The sequence below is a fragment of the Jaculus jaculus genome, chromosome 3 (genome assembly GCF_020740685.1).
Source record: "Jaculus jaculus isolate mJacJac1 chromosome 3, mJacJac1.mat.Y.cur, whole genome shotgun sequence".
Lineage (NCBI taxonomy): Eukaryota > Metazoa > Chordata > Mammalia > Rodentia > Dipodidae > Jaculus > Jaculus jaculus.
Genome location: NC_059104.1, coordinates 111,274,019 through 111,293,897, shown reverse-complemented (window position 1 = coordinate 111,293,897; position 19,879 = coordinate 111,274,019). Strand labels below are relative to the sequence as shown.

At 34.0% G+C, this 19,879-nt stretch overlaps 1 protein-coding gene across 5 annotated transcripts in view; it reads left to right on the top strand.

Moving 5' to 3' along the window:
• Positions 1-19,879, top strand: part of Gria4 (glutamate ionotropic receptor AMPA type subunit 4) — a 390,107-nt gene that overhangs the window by 357,879 nt on the left and 12,349 nt on the right. For 2 of the 5 annotated variants that reach the window (XM_004652938.2, XM_004652939.2), the window contains exon 15: positions 15,579-15,693. The exons of 2 other annotated variants lie outside the window; for them this stretch is intronic. In XM_004652938.2, coding sequence (XP_004652995.1) covers positions 15,579-15,693 — 115 coding nt within the window. Of the gene's footprint in view, positions 1-2,439; positions 2,479-15,578; positions 15,694-19,879 lie in introns of those variants that run through there. One more of the 5 variants, XM_045145194.1, reaches the window with a different exon arrangement.

Sequence of the window (19,879 nt, the reverse complement as noted above, 5' to 3'; positions counted from 1 at the left end):
GTGTGTGCATAGAGGACCTGTTTAAGTTTTTCTTTAAATATTTTATTTATTTAATAGAGACAGAGAGAGAAAGAAAGAAAAGAAAGAATGAATGAAGAAAGAAAGAAAGAAAGAAAGAAAGAAAGAAAGAAAGAAAGAAAGAAAGAAAGAAAGAAAAAAGGAAAGAAAAGACATCTCAGGGCTTCCAGTAACTGCAAACAAATTCCAGCAAATGAACTCCAGATGTGTGTGTCACCTTGTGCTTCTGGTTTATGTGGGTCCTGGGGAGTCGAACCTGAGTCCTTAGGATTCACAGGCAAGTGCCTTAATGGCTAAGTCATCACTCCAGCCCAAATATTTTTTGAGGATGAAACTTACATTTTAATATGGATTTGATTAAATAAATGGTACATGCAATGTGGTATCTTGGTGTTTCAATATAAAACACTCAAGAAGGTGACTTCTAAGGACATCCTAGTAACTCTAGCAACTTCAGTACTACTTAAGGTCTTTTTAATTTTTCCCTTCATCATAAATAGCAATCATTTTATGCCCTGAAGCATGAATATTACAAACCCTGAACAATTTTATACCAACTCAGGTAATATACCTGTAGCTGTCCTTATTCAAAGATTCCCAGATAAATATGAAGGTATTCCTTCAAAACTTTTGTGTAAGTGATATTCATGAAAGAAATAGATGTTTTATAAAATATACTCTTTTTTTCCCATTTTAAGCACATATTACAAATTTTTGGTTGTATTTTTTAGGAAAAAGAAACACACACAAACATATATATATATATATATATGTGGCTTATAGTATTATAGTATTTAATAGGTAAAAGGCTAATTTGTTAAAATAGTCATTTTAGTAGTATATCCATTAAATATAAAATTAAGGTTCTCTAAAAAGAGAACAGGGAAACCATTTTTGTTGTAACTAGAGGAATTTTATTATGTCATATTGATATCAGTAAACATTAAGCTGATTGGAGCTCATAGGGTGAATTTAATACAAAGTGAATGGTAATCGTAGCAGATGCAGTGATATTTCAGTGCATAAGAGAATCTGCCATACAGTGTCTTTTCACTGCACATTTTCATAATAGCCATCAGCACATGGATGACAACATCCCTCATTTGATGCCTCTGGAATATATTGAAACAACCTGAAGTTCCAAAGCACATCCATTTTCTCACTTGATGTCATTTTACTTGATAAAGAATTTTAATAAGTTACCCAAAGTTAAATAACAATAGCACATGATCTCGTATGGGTTCAGGCTCATTCTTGGTCTCCACTCTCCTTCATGTCTCACGGAGTTCAATCAATTGTCTGGTATTTGGTTTTATATGGGAACCAGTTACCCACCAACTCTGAAATTATGCCAAAGGGTAACTAAGAACTGAGTTTAAGTTCACTTAGACGGTAGCCTAAAAGGAGATAGTTATTCAAATAAGAAAATACCATGACAGTGATCATATACATGAAAAGTAGACAAATATTTAATAATAACCTGCACATACCAAGCCCGTGTATATGAGTAGATTGTCAAAAATGACCCTACAACTCATTGGAGTTGTAGCTATTACCTTGATCAGGATGGATGATGCTATAGAAAACTCATGTCATGTAGTTGTGTTACAGAGATAGCATTAAGTCATTATTGTTGACCCCCCAAATCTATGCCTCTTTCACTATGCTATCTTGCTCTCCAAAGACACCAGGAGTCATACTTAACCCAGACTCATTAAGAAAAAGAAAAGAAAAAATAATCTATCTAATAATGGCTATACTGCCATGAACATGCCTGATTGGAAGCTAAGCCTAGTTGATATTTGCATGGAAAATACCATCTGTGATTCCCTGTTTCAAATAAACATGTCCATAGTATCAGATAACATTAATGTTTTAGACTTTTTCCTAATATATGAAACTAATGACCCTTTACATTTTTCATATTTACAATAATTATTATTTATATTGGAACATCTTAAGTACTGTTCCATACATGACATTGCTCATAGCATTATCATTTTACTTTCAAAGGCAAGGAGACCATCAAGGCAAAGAATCCTACAGAAAACCTCTTCTCCCCAGGGAACTCTTGGTGTGTATCACCAAGCAGCCTCTATTATCATTTCAGCTTATCAGATTTACCAAAGCAATGCTCTCCTCTGATTCCCCCTGCTCTGAGGCAGACTTCAGTTTGTTAGAGTTCTGAGAAGGCAGACAGGCTGAACAACAGATACACTATTTATTTCTTACACAGCTAATGTTCATTCCCTTTGGCTTAATGCTTAAAATGGGTTTCAGTTCAATTCTGTGGAAGTCCCAGCATATCAGACAGTTGGTAGTATCATGTGAGACCTGAAGAAGGGGTTGGCCAGAACTGAACTTGACTTTAATACAAGACCATGTTCTATTATTGTTTAACTTTGGGTATTTCTCCCCTAGGAGGAGCACAGAGGAGAACTAACCAGCTCCAGGACCAAGGTAAGAGGGGAGTTTTCTTTCAAAAGAATGGGTTCCATCCATTTGAAGGAAACCCCTCCCCCACCTATTTGTTAATCCCCTTTTATTTATACATTTATATTTTTTAACCCACCAGCATTAGGAAACGAGCTTACCACCTGTGCATAATAGTTCTTTGAACATCCACTTATAAATATTATAACATGGAAAAAAGAAAAATTTTCACACAAATCATACCAGGTATATGGCAATGAATTTATGTTTTCCATCCTCATTAAATGCTAGTATTAGTCTTCCATGAAGATTTAAATTCTTCAGCTATTAATTTGTATTAAAATATGATAATTACTCCCAATCAAATGGCAATAGATAAGAAGGTACAAAATTATTAAACTAAAATTTAAGGTGTTTCTACCAAAATATATAATTAAATAATTTTATGAAAAATGCAATTGGTATCATTTTAATGATATATAATTAAATATGAGCAGGCTGACTCGAAGTAGTCTAGACTTAATGAGATTTTTATTGTACTATATAGAACCTATGATTAGAATAATAATAATTTTTAAAAAAGAAATACTGTTTTGAACACTATTTTCCACTGCTGATACACACATTTCTCCAGGCCTCTTTTATGCTACTATTAATAATTTCCATAGTATGTTCTACTTTGCTGTTGTCATCTTTGGAAATCATTGGTACTCCCTGCCTTTCATATCTTTTTCCAGTTGTCCTTTGATAGTGGAGAACTCAAGGGGAAAGGCAAGTGAAAGTATTGTAAAAGCATCTAAATTTGGAATAGTAGAAGGAAGATGGACTACATGAACAAGAGAGAGGACAGCTTCCAGGTCCTGATCAGCCATATTCTTCATAATTGCTGCTCTCTTCCAGGGCTGGATCTTGTATGGCTCATGCAGATTTTAGAGAAGTTTTAATCAGGTAACTGAGGAACCTGAGCTTTAAGAAGGAATTCAGGCAATTTGTTACAAGAAAATAAAGAGTCCTCTTTCAAAAATATAAGTCTGCCATTTTATTACAAGAATATTTAGACATCTTGTAGAATCTTGTAGGATGCTGAGTCTTTGTAATAAAAAAAAAAAGTTTTAGGGGCTGGAGAAAATGGCTAAGTGGTTAAGGCATTTGCTTACAAAGTCAAAGGACCCTGGTTCAATTTCCCAGAACCAACATAAGCCAGATGGACAAGGTGACACATACATCTGGAGTTCGTTTGCAGCAGCTAGAGGCCCTGGCATGTCCATTTCCTCTTTCTCCCTCTTTCTCTCTCTCCAACAAATAAATAAAAGAATATTTTTAAAATATTTTAGGAGGAAGTGTTTTAATAAATATTACTGTCTTTTGAGGAGGAGCACATCTAGTCACATGATTAGTGATATCAATGGAAGGACACATACAAAATAGGTAGTCCATTTTAATACCAACTCAACCTATGTGTGAGGTAAATCATGAGTGTTCTTGCCTCATATTTATGTGGGTAATTATGCTGCAAACTCAAATAAGGAAAAAGCTGAAATTAACTTTTAACATATACTTCATGTCATTATTGGCCTTAAGCAAACATACAAAAAAGACAGGAAGTTATCACAATTTTTACTGAGTTATTTATGTGCTGTGCTAGAACTTGATGTCTATAAGAATACTAGCTAGGTCATGTTTTTTGACTTCTTATCAAATATTATGGGAAGAATTTTAATTGTGGCTTCACTATACCTCAGTTATTCTAGATAACTTGAAAGTAAGAAGAAAATATTATTTTTTAGTTCTACCGCTTTGGAAAGTGAAAATTATGACCTTATATAATTTCATCTATTTATTAGTAATATTCAAAACAGTTTTTGGAATTATCCAAATTGTTTGTTTAAGACGCATGCACCTAACTTCTGAAGAAGAGCAGATAATTGAAAGACTGGGTGATAAGTTCTTGTGTTAACAACAATAGAAGTAAATTCAAATACAACTACTTTTTATGGAAAAAAAAAAGTTTATTTTAGCTTACAGTTCTAGGGGTCTAGTCCATCATGGAAGGAAAGGCATAGCAAGAGGAATGGGACTATTTTAAGAATTTAAGCTGTCATTTTCTTCTGAGTTATACTTCTGCAACGAGCCCAGTTCCAGTCAGAAATAAGATTTTTACCTTCACTTAGAATGTGTCAATTCAATTATCTTTAAGAAATCTAGGATGGGCTTAGAATTCTTAAACTCCATCAATGTCCAGAGAATAACAAAAGCCACATGTGCTCTTGTTTATAAGCCACTCTATAGCCCTAGACTTTAAATAGGAAGTTCAGAACAATCCCTATCTTTTCCATTCTTTCCTCGTTCAATAAGAAATGGTAATTTTCATTCAATTTCCTATTTGTCCTATTCTCCCACCTAACCAAAAGAAAGGTAAAGCAGGCAAGACTGGAGAAATGGCTCAGTGGTTAAAAGTGCTTGCTTTCAAAACCTGAGAGCCCAGGTTGAATTCCCTAGGACCCATATCATAAAGCCAGATGCACAAAGTGGCACGTGTGTTCTTTTGCAGTGGCAGAAGACTCTGGTGTATTCTCTCTCTCTCTCTCTCTCTTTCTCTTTCTTTCTCTCTCTAATCAAATTTTTAAACTATTTTTATAAAGAAGATAAAGTAGATGAAACAAGATCTATTAACATACACATTAGATTTCAGAATAATATCCAAATAGTTAGTCTACTGCTAAGGAACCTAAGATCTAAAATGAGAGAGGAAAGTTGAACCTGTGTTTACTCAAGAATTTGATGGAAGTTTTAAAATATTTGGAAATGAAGGGCAAAATATATATTAACTACACACACACACACATATATATATATGTGTGTGTGTGTGTGTGTGTATATATATGTATATATATTTGTGTATATATATATATGTATATATGTATGTATGTATATATATGTATATATATATATATATATATATATATATATATATATATATGGTGAAGCAAAATTTTAATCACATTAAACCAAACATGGAATTGACATTTAAAAATCTATTAATAATAGACATAACTTTTAATTTGTCAAATGAACTCTTCTGCTGTTTAAATTGTAAATTTAGTAACAGAAGATTTTTTTTCTAAAGGTGATGTGCTTTGCCCACTAAATATAAATATATTGTAATTAGTTTACAAAAATATATTTACCAGGGATTTTTATTTTCAAATTTAGTTTGGTAGTATTTCATTTTTCCTGATAGCAGTAATCCAATTATATCTGATTTTACCAGTGGTCTTTCCTAATCTAGACACTCAATGCCAGTGAACAGTTACTGTATTTTACCTAGCTGGGATCCCACTAAGTACCTTTCCATATGTTTTTGCTCATGCAGTGAAGTAAATTATCTGCTTTATTCAAAAAGGTAACTTGTATCAAATATTTCAGTGTCTTCTATATCAGTGTTTAGTAAACAGCTTTGAAGCATTTTCTTATAAAATGCATTTCTTGGCAAGACTTCCTAAAAATCTCTTAGGTACCATAGTCTATTCTGTCACTTTAATGGGGGACCTGTTTAATAGCAACCCACATTAACTCCATGTGGAATCAATAAATGTATATATTTTTCAAATATCAAGTCTATTTCTTATTCTACATTAGTACTGCGAATAAGGAATGATAAGGTACAGGTGCTACCTTACAAGCAAGAAAAAGAGTGCACATATCCCACTGCAAACTGACAACTCCAAAAGATGTTATTATCCTTTAGATAAACTGTCCTATCTGAAACAGACCTCAGGGTTCAGATAGTGTAAGCTGGTAAATATTAGTTTGATAAGCAAGTCAATGAGTAATTATTGGAAGGTTTAAAAAGTAGAAAAGACAAGAAAAAGGAAAGTAGGAATTCTTCGTGAATGTTCTATTGTAAGTTTGGTATCAATTCTTAATATAATGCATTTTAATATGGAGGCATAAAGGATCTGTTAGATACATTAAACTTCCTTGTTGAACAGGCCATGTTCTAATTCTAATTTTATAATATACTAGTAATGCAACTTTAGGTCCCACTTTCCACATTTGTATAATTGAGATGCAGTCCTATCATATAATAACAAAATTATACATTAGAAGCACACATGAAGTAATTGTGAAGTCTTGACTTTCCAATAATTTAGAATAATAGCTTGAAGACAATTGTGAAACACTCCAGGTTCTTGGCTCAGTGCTATAAGCATGCAGAGATTCAAGGTTATTCTGATTCTGAGTACACAGAATACAGTGAAATAGCAGATCTGGTGCTGAGCAAAATGTGCTTTGACTGAGTGGTACAAGCCCAGCCTCATAGAAATCATGGTACACATTCAGACAGAATTTTATAGAATCACAGTTCCTAAAGATGGTTGGCTATAGGAAAAAAAGGAGAGTGAAAAATCAAATACTAGATTGAGTTTCTGTGGTGAACCTTATTATTTATATGTTTTAACCATTCTATTCCTCTTGGGTAAAATTTTCTAATCCAATAGATTAGAATTTTAAAAAGTAAGTAATTCCTGGCAAATAAAAATTTTTAGGGACTGGAAAGATGGCTTCATGGTTAAAGTGCTTGCCTGTAAGGCTTAAGGACCATGTTCATTTCCCCACATAAGCCAGTTGTGCATGGTGTTAATGTGTCTGGAGTCCATTTGTAGTGTGGCTAGAGGCCCTGATGATCCCATATTTATTCATTTGTTCATTCTCTCTCTCTCATAAATAAATAAATAGAAATAAAAGTTTTGGAAAATAAGAGGAAAGAGCAAATGATTTCTTGCAGAAGTTTCTTTTGTGAGTTTAGAGTCAGTTCTAAATAAATTTTCTTTGGAATAAAGAATTATCCCAGCTAATCTAGTATAATAGATTAGGAAATTTTCTTATGATATAGGGACAGAAGTTCAACAGTTTCCAAAAACTCCTACTAAGCTTGCAAACTTCTCAGGAAAAGACAACTTCCTCAGAGAGATGCAGAAAGGGGACCGAAGGGAAGAGCAGAGTGTGACTATCTAGGAAAGAGTATTGATGGGTAGCAGAGACTCACTTGGGGAAGAGTAATGAACCAGAAGACAGATGGCCTGCATCCAGTGAGACTTTGATACACTCCCATTGGACCCTGGTGCTCACATTTGTAAATTAGAATGGTTGGAGGTAACCTCTAATCCCATGTTGATGCAAAAAATACAGATATTTTTAATCTGTAAAGCCACAAATGAACGTTTTTAGAAGGTAGTCAGGGATGGAAAATGAAACATGAACCCAGGGAATGGTTTATAACTCTTAAAATCATATCAGGAGAGAAAGGAGCATGGGCTATAAGATGAAAGAATTAGGAGGCTGGGACAGGAACAGAATCCTCAGAGCTCCTTACTGTCCAAATAAAGCATGGTTCATTCAATACCATCTAACCTGAGAGAGCAACAAGTTGTAAAGTTTTGAAACTGTTTTTTTCACTAATAATAACCACAACTTATAGAGACGATTCTATTCACAAAAAAAAAAAAAAATGAAGTATTTCACAGTGTAGGTAGCTGTGGTCTTATCTAGAAATAAACTTCCTTTCATAAATTTGAACAAGGAAATAGAAGGAACTAAAGATTACATGAAAATTTCAACAGGACACAAGTAATAAAATGAAATTGTAGCATTTATGATAAATATTTACATTTTCTCTATTTATACGTGTAACTAAGAGTATCTCTCAACAATTTTAAATTTGCCAGTTTAATGTGCAGCTTCTCATTATATGTTTGCAAAATGATCACATACAAATGTAGCACCATAGAAGTCCCTTTCAGACAAGCAGTATTCTTAAAACTTCTGTACTAGAATTCTATAGACAGCATGCTATAAACATGTTGCTTCTTATTTTTCTTACCATTAACAGGTCTACATAAGAGAATAATAGATTGATTTTAAAATCAACAAATGTTATTAGAGTCTACTAAGATATTTTTAAATCCTTATTTATTAATTACCTTCCAAAGTCCATAAACCATCTGATATCATATCCCACTTACCTTTCATATACTGGTGCAGTATTACTGAGAAAGTATCCAGATTTCACCAAATTCTAGAGGAAATGGCCCATCATTTAAAGTAGGCTAGAGGTTTTACTGTGTGGCAATATCATAAAACTAAACTACATGAAGTATTTGCAAGAATTACCTTTAAAAACACACAACAAGAAGCATGATGTCAAAATGTAATTAAAGATTTACATCATAACCCATAGCTAGTGTTCTGATTCAATTACTGGCAGACAGCTTCCCAATGATCACAGTGATCCTTCAAAGAATCATCTTGGTCAACCTCATTTTTAAGTAAGAGTTGGTCTTGAAGGAAATGGCTCAGTTGAAAAACACAAGCCACACCAGCCTGAGACCTGAGTTCTTATCCCCAGCACTCACATTTGACAAAAGAAAAAAAAAAAAAAAAAGTCTAAAACTGTTGTGGGCTTCTGTAATACCAGCATGCCTACTATGAGAAGGGAGGTGGATATAGGAGAATTTCTCAGAAGCTCTAGAACCAGCTAGCCTGGCAAAATGGGTGGTGAATAGACAAGGTGGAAGGCAAGGATAGACCTCAAAGTGATCCTCTGACCTCCACATGCACACCATAACACACATGTCCTCAGTCACACACATATGCATATACACATACACATGAAAGAATTTACTTTGCTAATTTCAAAGACCAAGCAATATAGAGACATTGCTGGAAGATGGTCCAGTGTCCATTTCATTTGTTCTGCTCTCTTGGCTTGACTTGGTAGGAAGTATAAAGAGTTGCATGCAAATTTAATTCCATCAGCCTGAATTGTCTGTCTAAAACCCAAAGCCTTACATCCTTCTTGATCAGACTGGCTTCCAAATTTTTACTGTAAATTGTGCTGGATAGGTATGGTCATTCTACTTACAAACATTTTTCACACCTTACTTGTCACTGCATAAGCAAATTGGAGTGAAAACTTACTATCTTTGTTAAAAATTTGCATATATATATAGAGCAATTTGGCGCAAATTCTGCCTTTGCAAAACAAGTGAAGGGAAAAGTGCTTTGTGCTTGTCTACTGAATGACATAATTTGGGAAGAACAGGAATATCACAGTTCCAAGTTAAATTGAAAACTTGGTGGAGCATTAATAATGCCAGGCCTGGTTACACTGCCCAGCTGAATAGCTGCTAAGCGTTGGAAATGTGTATGCAAATGAAGGTGCTTGAAATGCAGCATGTTTAGCTCTGGAATATCTTTTATCTGCTGATTGATTTTGATTTCCTTTTTAATATTTTCCTATTGATAAAAATCATTACTTTTCTTAGTTGGCTTGCTACACCATTCTGGCCTTGTTGCATACTCTCATTTTTCTGCCAACTTGCTCCACCCACCTTTTTTTGTTGTGGAGAGAGAGGGGCAGGATTAACTAAATTGCATTAAATCCCACTTGATATGTGCTTTTCTTGTCTTGTTATATGGACTAGGCTTTCAGGAATATAGTCCTTGCAACACTACTGACAACGCAGCCATCACTTACTAACCAAATGAATACACTGTACCAAATTCTCTTTTATTCATTTTTCTTATTTCCATATATATATATATATATATATATATATGTATATATGTTTTAGAATAAAGTTTAAATCAAATGAGTTTTCCAATATTTAAGTTTGATTTTATGAAAGGGATATAGTTAATTTGTAGCATGATGGAAAATAAAAGAAAATTGTGACTTTTAAATCCCTAAAATAAAAATTTCAAGATATTTTTCTTAAGGCTTCTAATATTTAAGAAACCTTCTTGTGATATCTTTTTTTTCTGAAGCAGAGTGTTATGCATATTTTTAATTCCCCACTTAGGAGGACTCCTGCCTATTCAACACCACTTTCATTGAGTCCAGCCTGAGGGAAAAGACTCACCTTATCTATGTAAATACTTGTGTAACAGCAAGACTTTTCTCTAGACCACTGAGAGTTCTATTAACCACCTGCAGATCCTGTCTGATGGGGTAGACCTGCTCATTCATGCATTACTCATACTTGCTGCCTGACCTGTTCCTTTGGAATAAAGCTGAATCTTTGTAAATGCTGAGAGTAGCACATGTCCTCCAGCCTGTGACTACAGGGACAAAACTAAGGGCACTCAAGCCACCCACATACTTAGAAACAGTGAACATTTGTTTGAGATCCTTAACAACACCTAAATTCTGCTGCTTCCACAGAATATAAAGCAAAACAGAATATAAAGTTTGGTTTGAAGAAAACAGTTGTGAGAGGCATTATATTATAAAATAGTTGAGAGGAGGGTGTGGCTGTGGTTTTTTTTTTTTTTTGATGATTTTGCTAAAGTACCCCATTGAAGAAAAAATTTAAAGAGACAAAAGGAATAAACAGCAAGATGCAATTACAATCATCCATCAACCCTTCAACCAAGCAGTTGGTGATGGAATATAATTTCATTCAGTATGTTTTCATTCGTCATAAAATTATTTACAGTTTATTGCCAAACTGAAATCATAAAGAGTATACTAATGTGTTTTTAATTATTATTTTATTTATTTATTAGAGAGAGGGAGAGAGAGAAAATTTGGGTGCCCCAGGACCTCTAGTCACTGCAAACAAACCCCAGACACATGCTACCATATGCACCTGGCTTATGTGGGCTCTGGGGAATCAAACCTTGGTTATTGGGTTTCACAAGCAAGTGTCTTAACTGATAAGCCATCTCTGCAGTGGTTCTGATACTCAAATCACATTTTTGTCTAGTGGTATAATTTTCCTTTTATTTGAGACATGTAGATTATCTTCAAATTTTGGCATATAAATATATTATGAGATGTATCAGAAGGTATTTTGCTAACATATTTGGCTAATTTCTTAGCATTGAGTCCTGAAAGAGAAATTATTAGGTCACAGACAAATATTGTCTTAAAGGTCTTACTATAAAAAAAGCAAATTCTTCCTAGCTATTAATTCTATCATGAGTATATTACTATGCCTATATCATTAAATCCTTGGCCATATTGGTCATTATCTTCATTTTTACCTTTCTCTAGTTATGCTCCAAGTTGAATTCTCTTTATATGATCAGTAGTTTCTCCTGTGTAAAACATCTTTACTTAAAATTATCTTTGCTTAACACTTTATTGCTTATTTTAAAAGAATTTTATTTTTTGTGCCATCTCATTGGTTCACATAATTTTTTGTTAAAAATTTAAAATACATAACAATATAAATATTTAAAACTCATATTTGTTGGAGTCTGAAAATACTCTCTGTCTCATTCAGGTAAATATTCTAGACATTTTTATACTGGGTATTTAAATGTTATAGAGAATACAACATAAAGAAAACTTTCTGGTAAAGACAGCAGAGACTTAAAACTTAGGAGAGGTTTTTATGTGTATATGATGAAAGAATCCTTCTTTTATCAGGATAATAAACAGTAGCACCATCTCACAGTAATAAGGCAAACAAATTGTATTAGGTACATACACTATTGGTATCCTAGCCAACAATGAAATGTTTGTTCTTCAAAGTGAAGTGAAACTGAATTCAGTTTAGCCAAACTAAAGATGTTGAAATTATGCATTTTAATTATCAGTGCTCTGAATATCCAATGGACATTTACTAAATCTAAGGGACTATATGATCAATCCATTACAGTAATGCTCATAATTTAAGAAACCATGCAACCATTTTACCAAATTTGAGCTTTGTAAATTTGTTCCATTTATTGAGGTAGACATTTTACTAGATGTATACATTAGTGACTTATGAACAGTGAAGTTACACCACAACATGTACATTATACATCATGAGGCACATAATAAGATTAAGTGCTATATATTCAAATGTATAGAATATTATGGGAGGTCATTTAAGGATATGAGAAGAAAGGCAAACATCTCGGTCTGGGTTAAGCATGCTTTTTACAAGAGAAAGCTTACTTAGTATTGTCTTGCCCCAAGTTAACAAATGGGAAGGTTTACATGTGTTAGCTCCTGGTCCACTGCTGTTGCGTCTATATGACACTTAGGTACATTTTTAACAAAAGTAGGTCCAAAGTCCTAAGATAATGAGAGAGATTTTCATAATCTTTAATTGCATTGGAAGATACTCCAAGAAATATAAGCCCTTAGAAGTTTTCCAGAGGCCCTGAAATTTAACCAGATAAGCATTTTCATTCCAGAGCAGAGTCAAGTTCCTCATCATCTCACTAGTAGGATAATATGATTTAAAAGAAATTTTTCCTACATAACTGTGCATGAGGCATAAAAGGCAAGGAAACAAGTAAGTTACCTGGGGTCTAGTTCATTTTGTAAAAGCCATTATCTTCCTGCCTGGGTTCTCCAGTGTGATTTACACATCCAGTGATAATGTGGCCATATATTGTTGTTTGCCCCACCCTTTCCAATTTTAAGACAAAAACAACTCATTTCAATTATATTTATTCTCTACAATAAAAGGGATAATTAATACAATAAATATCCTATAATACTTTTCTCCTTTTCTATTCTACATTGTACCCATAACATCTTTCTTGATGCTAAGTTAGGACAAGAATATTCCATACAGTCAGTACCATTTCTGATACTAATTTTCAAGTCAGCATCTGAAATTTCTGAAGGAATTTCCACAGAAATAATAAAATGTGCTACAGCAAAGATCTGCTTTCTGTGTTCCTAGTTGACTCAACTTATAGCTTCCTTCATTTTGTTTACTGTTATACCTTAAGGGTTCATTGGTCACTTTATATGAAAAAGTACTTTTTAACATGGCCTACCAAAATGAGAAAAGTCATGTAGACATTTATGTTATTTTGTGATTCTTATTCTTACTATTAATAATATTAAGTATGACATATTCCATGAGGCAGAACACATTTTTAAAAGGGCCTTTATATGTTTGGTTTATGCTGAACTTTAGCAAAACAAAGAGACATGTAAAGAACATGAAGAAATTATCTTTTTTGTCAAGCAGTTGTAGGAAATAAAGGTACTTTTAACAAACAAAGGAATCTTATAATACTGAGTACTATCCCCAAATATTAATTACAAGTGCCTTCAACATTGTATTGTTTAAGAAAAGTAAACTTCATACATGATGGTTAAGTGATTATATATTTCTAGAAAAAAACATACAGATTATGAATTTGGGACAATCTACTGGTCAAGTGTATACTATTAATCAAATATAAATGTATACATACATGTATGGATAGCAGTGTGAAACTAAACTGTTTTTACATGGCCTATTAGATGTATTAGAAAGACAATATCTTAGAGTAATTTTGCCAAAAGCTTGATACCAAAAAATCTTCTAGCATACAGCTATTATTTTCCTTATCCATTCCTTTATTTTGTTTTTTTTTTTGTTGTTGTTGTTGTTTGTTTTGTTTTGTTTTGTTTTCTATTGTGCTGTGAAATTGTCTTTGGATATGGCTAATAACCCTGTTAAATAACCCTCTCATGAAATACTTTGAGTTTTATCAGTGGAATGGTCTAAACTCTAGGCTCTCAACTGACATATGAAATAGTTGGGATACTACTTAAATGTTGAAAGCTAACATGAATTATAAGTTTAATAGTTTTAACTCATTTAAAGACAAATTTGAGTTCTTGAAACACAAAAGAAATTAAAATGATCCCTACCTCCTGACAGAATTTTTTAAATAGATGCTTCCTATCTTTGTTGAGTATTTATATGTGCTTACATTTTAATTTGATCCTATTCATGTTGAAATTGACTAGACAATACTATCCAATTTAGAAATTATATTAATTAACACATGTAGCATTTGTTAGAGAATATGGGAACATCTAATTGGTATTTAAGAAGTGGCAGTCTAGCCCTTGAAGCCCATGGGTGCATTACTCATGGGAAGTGTATACTCTTCCACAGTAGTGTAGGAAAGCTGATCATTCACTGAGGTAGGATGAGCATGGATGAAGAGAATATGCACTTAAACAGGCTGTCTAGAAGTAAAATATCAAACACCTCTTACTGATTAGCTGAATAACAATTTACTTGCAAATCATGTGCTTGTTTATATGGTTGTTTTCTTTTATTTGTAATCCAGTGGGCATTCAGTAATCACCAAATGCTTCTCAAACAGCACTGCACAGACTCTACCCAGAGTTCCTCAGTAGATAAACCACTCTTTATTTAAGAGAATCTCCATTACATGCTGGGAAGTCCTCTTGAAAAAGTTAATGGGTCATTTAAAAACTGTGCCCTGTGAAAGCATGAAGGAAATTAAATACATGGAAGCAAATGCCCATGACACTTTTTCTAATCCTCTTAGAGAATAATTAGAATATGCTGCTCCTATCTCCCATAAAGAGAGATGTGGAGAAAATCTAATCTAGAGTGTTTTGTCTGCAAAGCTGAGATCATGTGCTTCATGCTGCCATGGGTTTAATTGCTTAAGATAAAACAGTCAAATTGGATTTGTGATCCTGATGTCTAAATAGCATTAAATATTGTTAGAAACAAACATAAAATGCTGATATGAGAATACCTCCAAGTGTCACCACTGTCTCTAGCATAGCCTATCACATTCATGAAACTGATACAACCTGGATATTCTAGATTCAGACTCAAAAAAGAAATGACCATCACAAATACTCAAAGGAATGATAACTAAGCCATATTCTTAGTTATCAGGAAATCAGTATATTCAATAATTGACAGAATTGTTCACTTGCCATTTTGCTTTTCCTTTCAGGGAATGAATATTCCTTTAGTCTTTTGAGTCATTTTTAGTCATTTGAGTCCTGAAGTTTGAGTCACCCTTATGAGCAAAAGTATTCAAGACATAGTTTGTCACCATTACTACTAAATTCAACTTAATTACAAATTTGAAAAAGTCAATATAATTGATGATGAGATCCATCATTTGATAGTAAGGGACCAGTGCTAGTGCACAGTATCAAGTACTGAATGCTTGATACATTTGGAGTAGTTATCATTGTCTTCCAATTTAAGAACCTGCAGGATGGCAAAATGAGAGGTTTATTTAGCATCTGGGAGAAGCTTATCAAAAAGCTTACGTCTTCATTCCTTCTAACATCTTAACAGCTGTTCAGTTTCTTACAAAATATGTTTTATCGTTTCAAGAAATGCTGTTAACCTCGCAGTTTTAAAACTGAATGAACAAGGCCTCTTGGACAAATTGAAAAACAAATGGTGGTACGACAAAGGAGAGTGTGGCAGCGGGGGAGGTGACTCCAAGGTCAGCCTCAATGTCACCAAAAGCGGGTAAACAGTATGTAAAGTAATAGGTGCATCTGCTGGGAGGCTTCTGGTTTGGACCTACACTGTGGATAAGAGCTGGACTGCCAGCCAAGCCCCTTCACAAACTTAAGTATGCAATTACTGTCAAAGCAAAAATATTTGCCACTGCTATCCATTTGGAGACATGTCAACAAACCTGACAGTAGTCACAGAAAAGTTCTGGGCAGAAAATGGTGTGAACCAGACATCATATACCTATGGAACTTGATTTGAGAAAGCAAGAAGGGTGGTTTGGGTGTCTGAAGGAGCAATGTATTGAGGGGAGAAGAGAGAACTAAGAAGGTAAGTCTGATTTCCTGTCATCATCATGACTTGGCCAGAACTTCTACTGAATGTTTATAAGTAACAGCAATAACCTGACTCCATCTTCCCTGTCTAGAGTCCAGAAGGCTTTCTCCAAGTAGAACTCACTAGCTCCCATTCAAGTGAAATCATTATGCAAACGTGGTTGTGAATTGACTCATGGTTTGTGTGCTGCTGTAGTTGATGTGTTTGAGCCTTCCATTAGTGGGTGGGTTAGAAAATAACCAGGACACCAGAACACCAGTCCTTTGTCTTCACCTCCCACATGTCATGTATCCTACCTCATAACTTTTTTTTCTCATTTACAATCAGTTTCTTAGAAAAAGAAAAGGTGGGTACAATTATCAGACATTCCACCTGCTAACCGTAAACACTTACTCATCTGCTTAAGTTCATAAACTTAAAAAAAAAAAAAAAAAAAACTCTTTAGAGTCGGTGGTGGTGGCACAAGCCTTTAATCCCAGCTCTTGGGAGGCAGAGGTGGATCGCCGTGAGTTCAAGGCCACCCTGAAACTACATAGTGAATTCTAGGTCAGCTTGGACTAGAGCAAGATCCTACCTTGAAACACCAGCCCCCTAAACAAACTCTTTAGATGAGAAAACTCTGATTGAGAAACTATCTTCAATAGAGAAGTAAAAGTAATAGAAATTTTAAAGTATATATTTAAAAGTATAGAATTTGTTAACATCAACTGTGGGTGAGGTCCTGCTTATCTTTGGGTTCTAGTTTCTGATTGGGGTAGAAATTCTCTCACTTAGCTACCTAAACTTCATTCACATTCCCTGGGTTCACAGAGTGCCTGTCAGTATATCTGGCATTAACTCCTCCCAAAGCCAGGCTGAGAAGCCTTCAGACTGAACTCCCTAGTATTTTTCCACCTAATAATCAGCCCTATAGTCTACTGCCATACTGCACTTAATGTGACCCTTAATGTGCCCAGTTGTGTCTAATCACAGGAGGAGGAAGTAACAATTTCGCCTCTATTCTAGACACCATTTCCCTTAATCTATTTTAAAAAATGCCTGATGCTAGGCAATGGATGAAGAAATACAATGTCCAAGCAATACAGCTTGTTGAAGTTCTTGAGTACACAGCAATGGTAGGTGCCATTCACAAAGCAGAGGATGAGGCAGATTGAGGGAGAAAAGTGGGAGCAGGAGAAGCAGAATGAAAGAGATCAGATGGTAAGAGAGGAAGCAAAGAGCAGCTAGAGGCTAGAAAGCTCTTGTGAAAAGCCCACCCCAGTGAGAAGCAATACAATCTCTCAATACCTGTTCCAGTCATGAAAAATCTAACAGTTTCTCAACAAAACATTAAGGATTTATGGGAGCTGGTCCCCCACAACCAAATAGGCTGCTTAAAGGCCCAACCATCTCAGCAATGTTACAAGAGGCAATAAATCTTAAATACGAGGTTCATTGTAGACAAAGCCCATATTCTTTTATATGTTGGGACCCAATGTGCCTAGAATTATCTGATAGTTTTCATAAGCATATACATATGTGTATATGGAGACAAAAATTTTCACAATTATATTAACAATATAATATCTCTATGTACAAATTAAGTTTATCAGAAATGTACAAAATAGTACCAAAGAAATTAAGATGTATATTCTATTTCACCAGAAATAAGTTGCTCTATATTTTTATCACAAATCTAAGAGAAGTATAATAATGCTTTAAGGATAAAATTTTCTACAAATATATATACAAGTTCATGTTAGTGTATATAATGGCTTTCCAGAGAAAGTAAATAAGCACAAATATATATATATATATATATATATATATATATATATATATACACACACACACACACACACACACACACACACATATAATAGATACAACAAAACTCATTGTGACCTATTTTAATGAAGGACAAAATAAAATCAAACACATGTGTCCAACACATTGTTTGGTACCTCAGACACTGAGTGAAAATATTTGTGATCCAGAAGAATAAATGTAAATCTAACTTTATCTTTCCTAAAAGCAAACTTTTTATTCTTCCAGTATGTAGCATGTTGCCTTCACAAACATGAACTGAAAAAAAGTTACAGTATTAAAAGTTATTTCAAACCTTCAGAAGTATCTTCCTGCAATATGATAAAAAATTAATATAAAAAGTTCACCTAAACTAAAATACTACTATATTCTATTTCCCCTCAGGTATTTTGTTTCTATACTAAATAATCCTAGCAGGTTATATATGGTTGGAAAGTTTATCACCAAGAGACTAAGGCTGTGGCAACCTAAATAGTAATATCATGTACTCTGAATTTGTGATACAAGGTGAGACTTGAATGGCCTGACCTGACTTATTAGAGTAAACTTCCAGGAAGTTGATGTTGGCTTTTCCTTTCACCTTGAAACTTCTTTAGGAGATTATCGTCATTTTTCAATTTACATCACTGCTCCCTGTTCCTCATTTGGCTTGCTCTTCCTCAAAAGAATTAAAATAGGAATGAAAAATTCTGAGTTGATGAAGGCAATCTGCTCTGAAGCCTTTGGTAAGAGTGTGAAAGAAAGCTCAGGCAGAGACCTAGACAGATATACAGAGATCTCCTCACAAGCCCTCAAAAATCTTGGCTTACTTAATTGTGAAACATGAAATGTTGATAGATCGCTAAGTTGCCTAACAGCATGCCATCTATGAAGAGGAAACCCATCAAACCTATCCACACATGGACAGGCTCCTAAGAGGAAACAGTTGGCCCACCTGCCACTTGCAAGGTTGTAACAGAATATGGGTGGGGACAGTGTGTATCTCTGACTTCCATTTAGCAGCAAATTATTACACTTCTGTTTAAGTGGGCAATGTGTCAGCGCCTGCAGAGAAACGGAGAATTTCCCTTGGTCTTTTTCCTTGAGGAATTTATAATTTAATGTCACCAAAAATTGAACTACTTAGAGTTCTGTGCCAGGTTTGAGGAGCTATGCAATAATTCTTCACTCAGCCAACAGCCATTCCCAGCACAGTCAAGTTCTGCCTCTGGCAACCTTCAGCCACGAAAACTGAACAAAAGATGTTAAGGAAAAGATCTTACATCTTACAAGAAAAAAAAAATACAATACATGAAAATGCAAAAAAGATGGTGGTTTTAAATTCATTTGTTTGAAAATTTATTTCATAGTGTTAGTGTTATACCTAGTGTTTTTCAATTAGTCATAAAAGTTTATACTCATTCTTGAAAGATAAGAAAAATGTATCCATTTACAAACAGCTAATTTAAAAAATGAGCTACAGTGTCTAAAATCTTTTTAATCACTCTAATATAGCTTACTGTAAGTATAAGTCGCATACATAGATTTTATGTCAGTGTCCATAGAGGTTTTTAAATCTTGGCTTCATGTAGAATTTTCAGCAATCCCTATAACCACCACTCATCATTATATAATAAAATCTACAAAATTAATATACTCTTTATTTATTTTCTATTTTATTCTCTTACTATGGTCATAAAAACATGTTCACTCACAGTAATGTGAGTGTTCATAAAATAATTTCATAGGCATAATTCCTAAATAATGAATTCTCTAAGAACAATGCTTGACCACACAGCTCCAGGTTTTGATTTGGCACTTGGAAGACTATAACCCATGTATGATTTTAGTAATTTTAAAAATATAAAAATCTTACTCCATACTTCTGCACATATAAAAACTAACAGAAGAATTAGAAGGGACTGACAGAAAAACATGTGTTCATCAGCAGGAAAAAAATGTAGTGAAACTCACTAAGGAAAATGAGCCCTGGGAGAGGACTCTCGCAGTATTTTCTTGTTTAACATGTGCTATTCCACCCATGGCATATT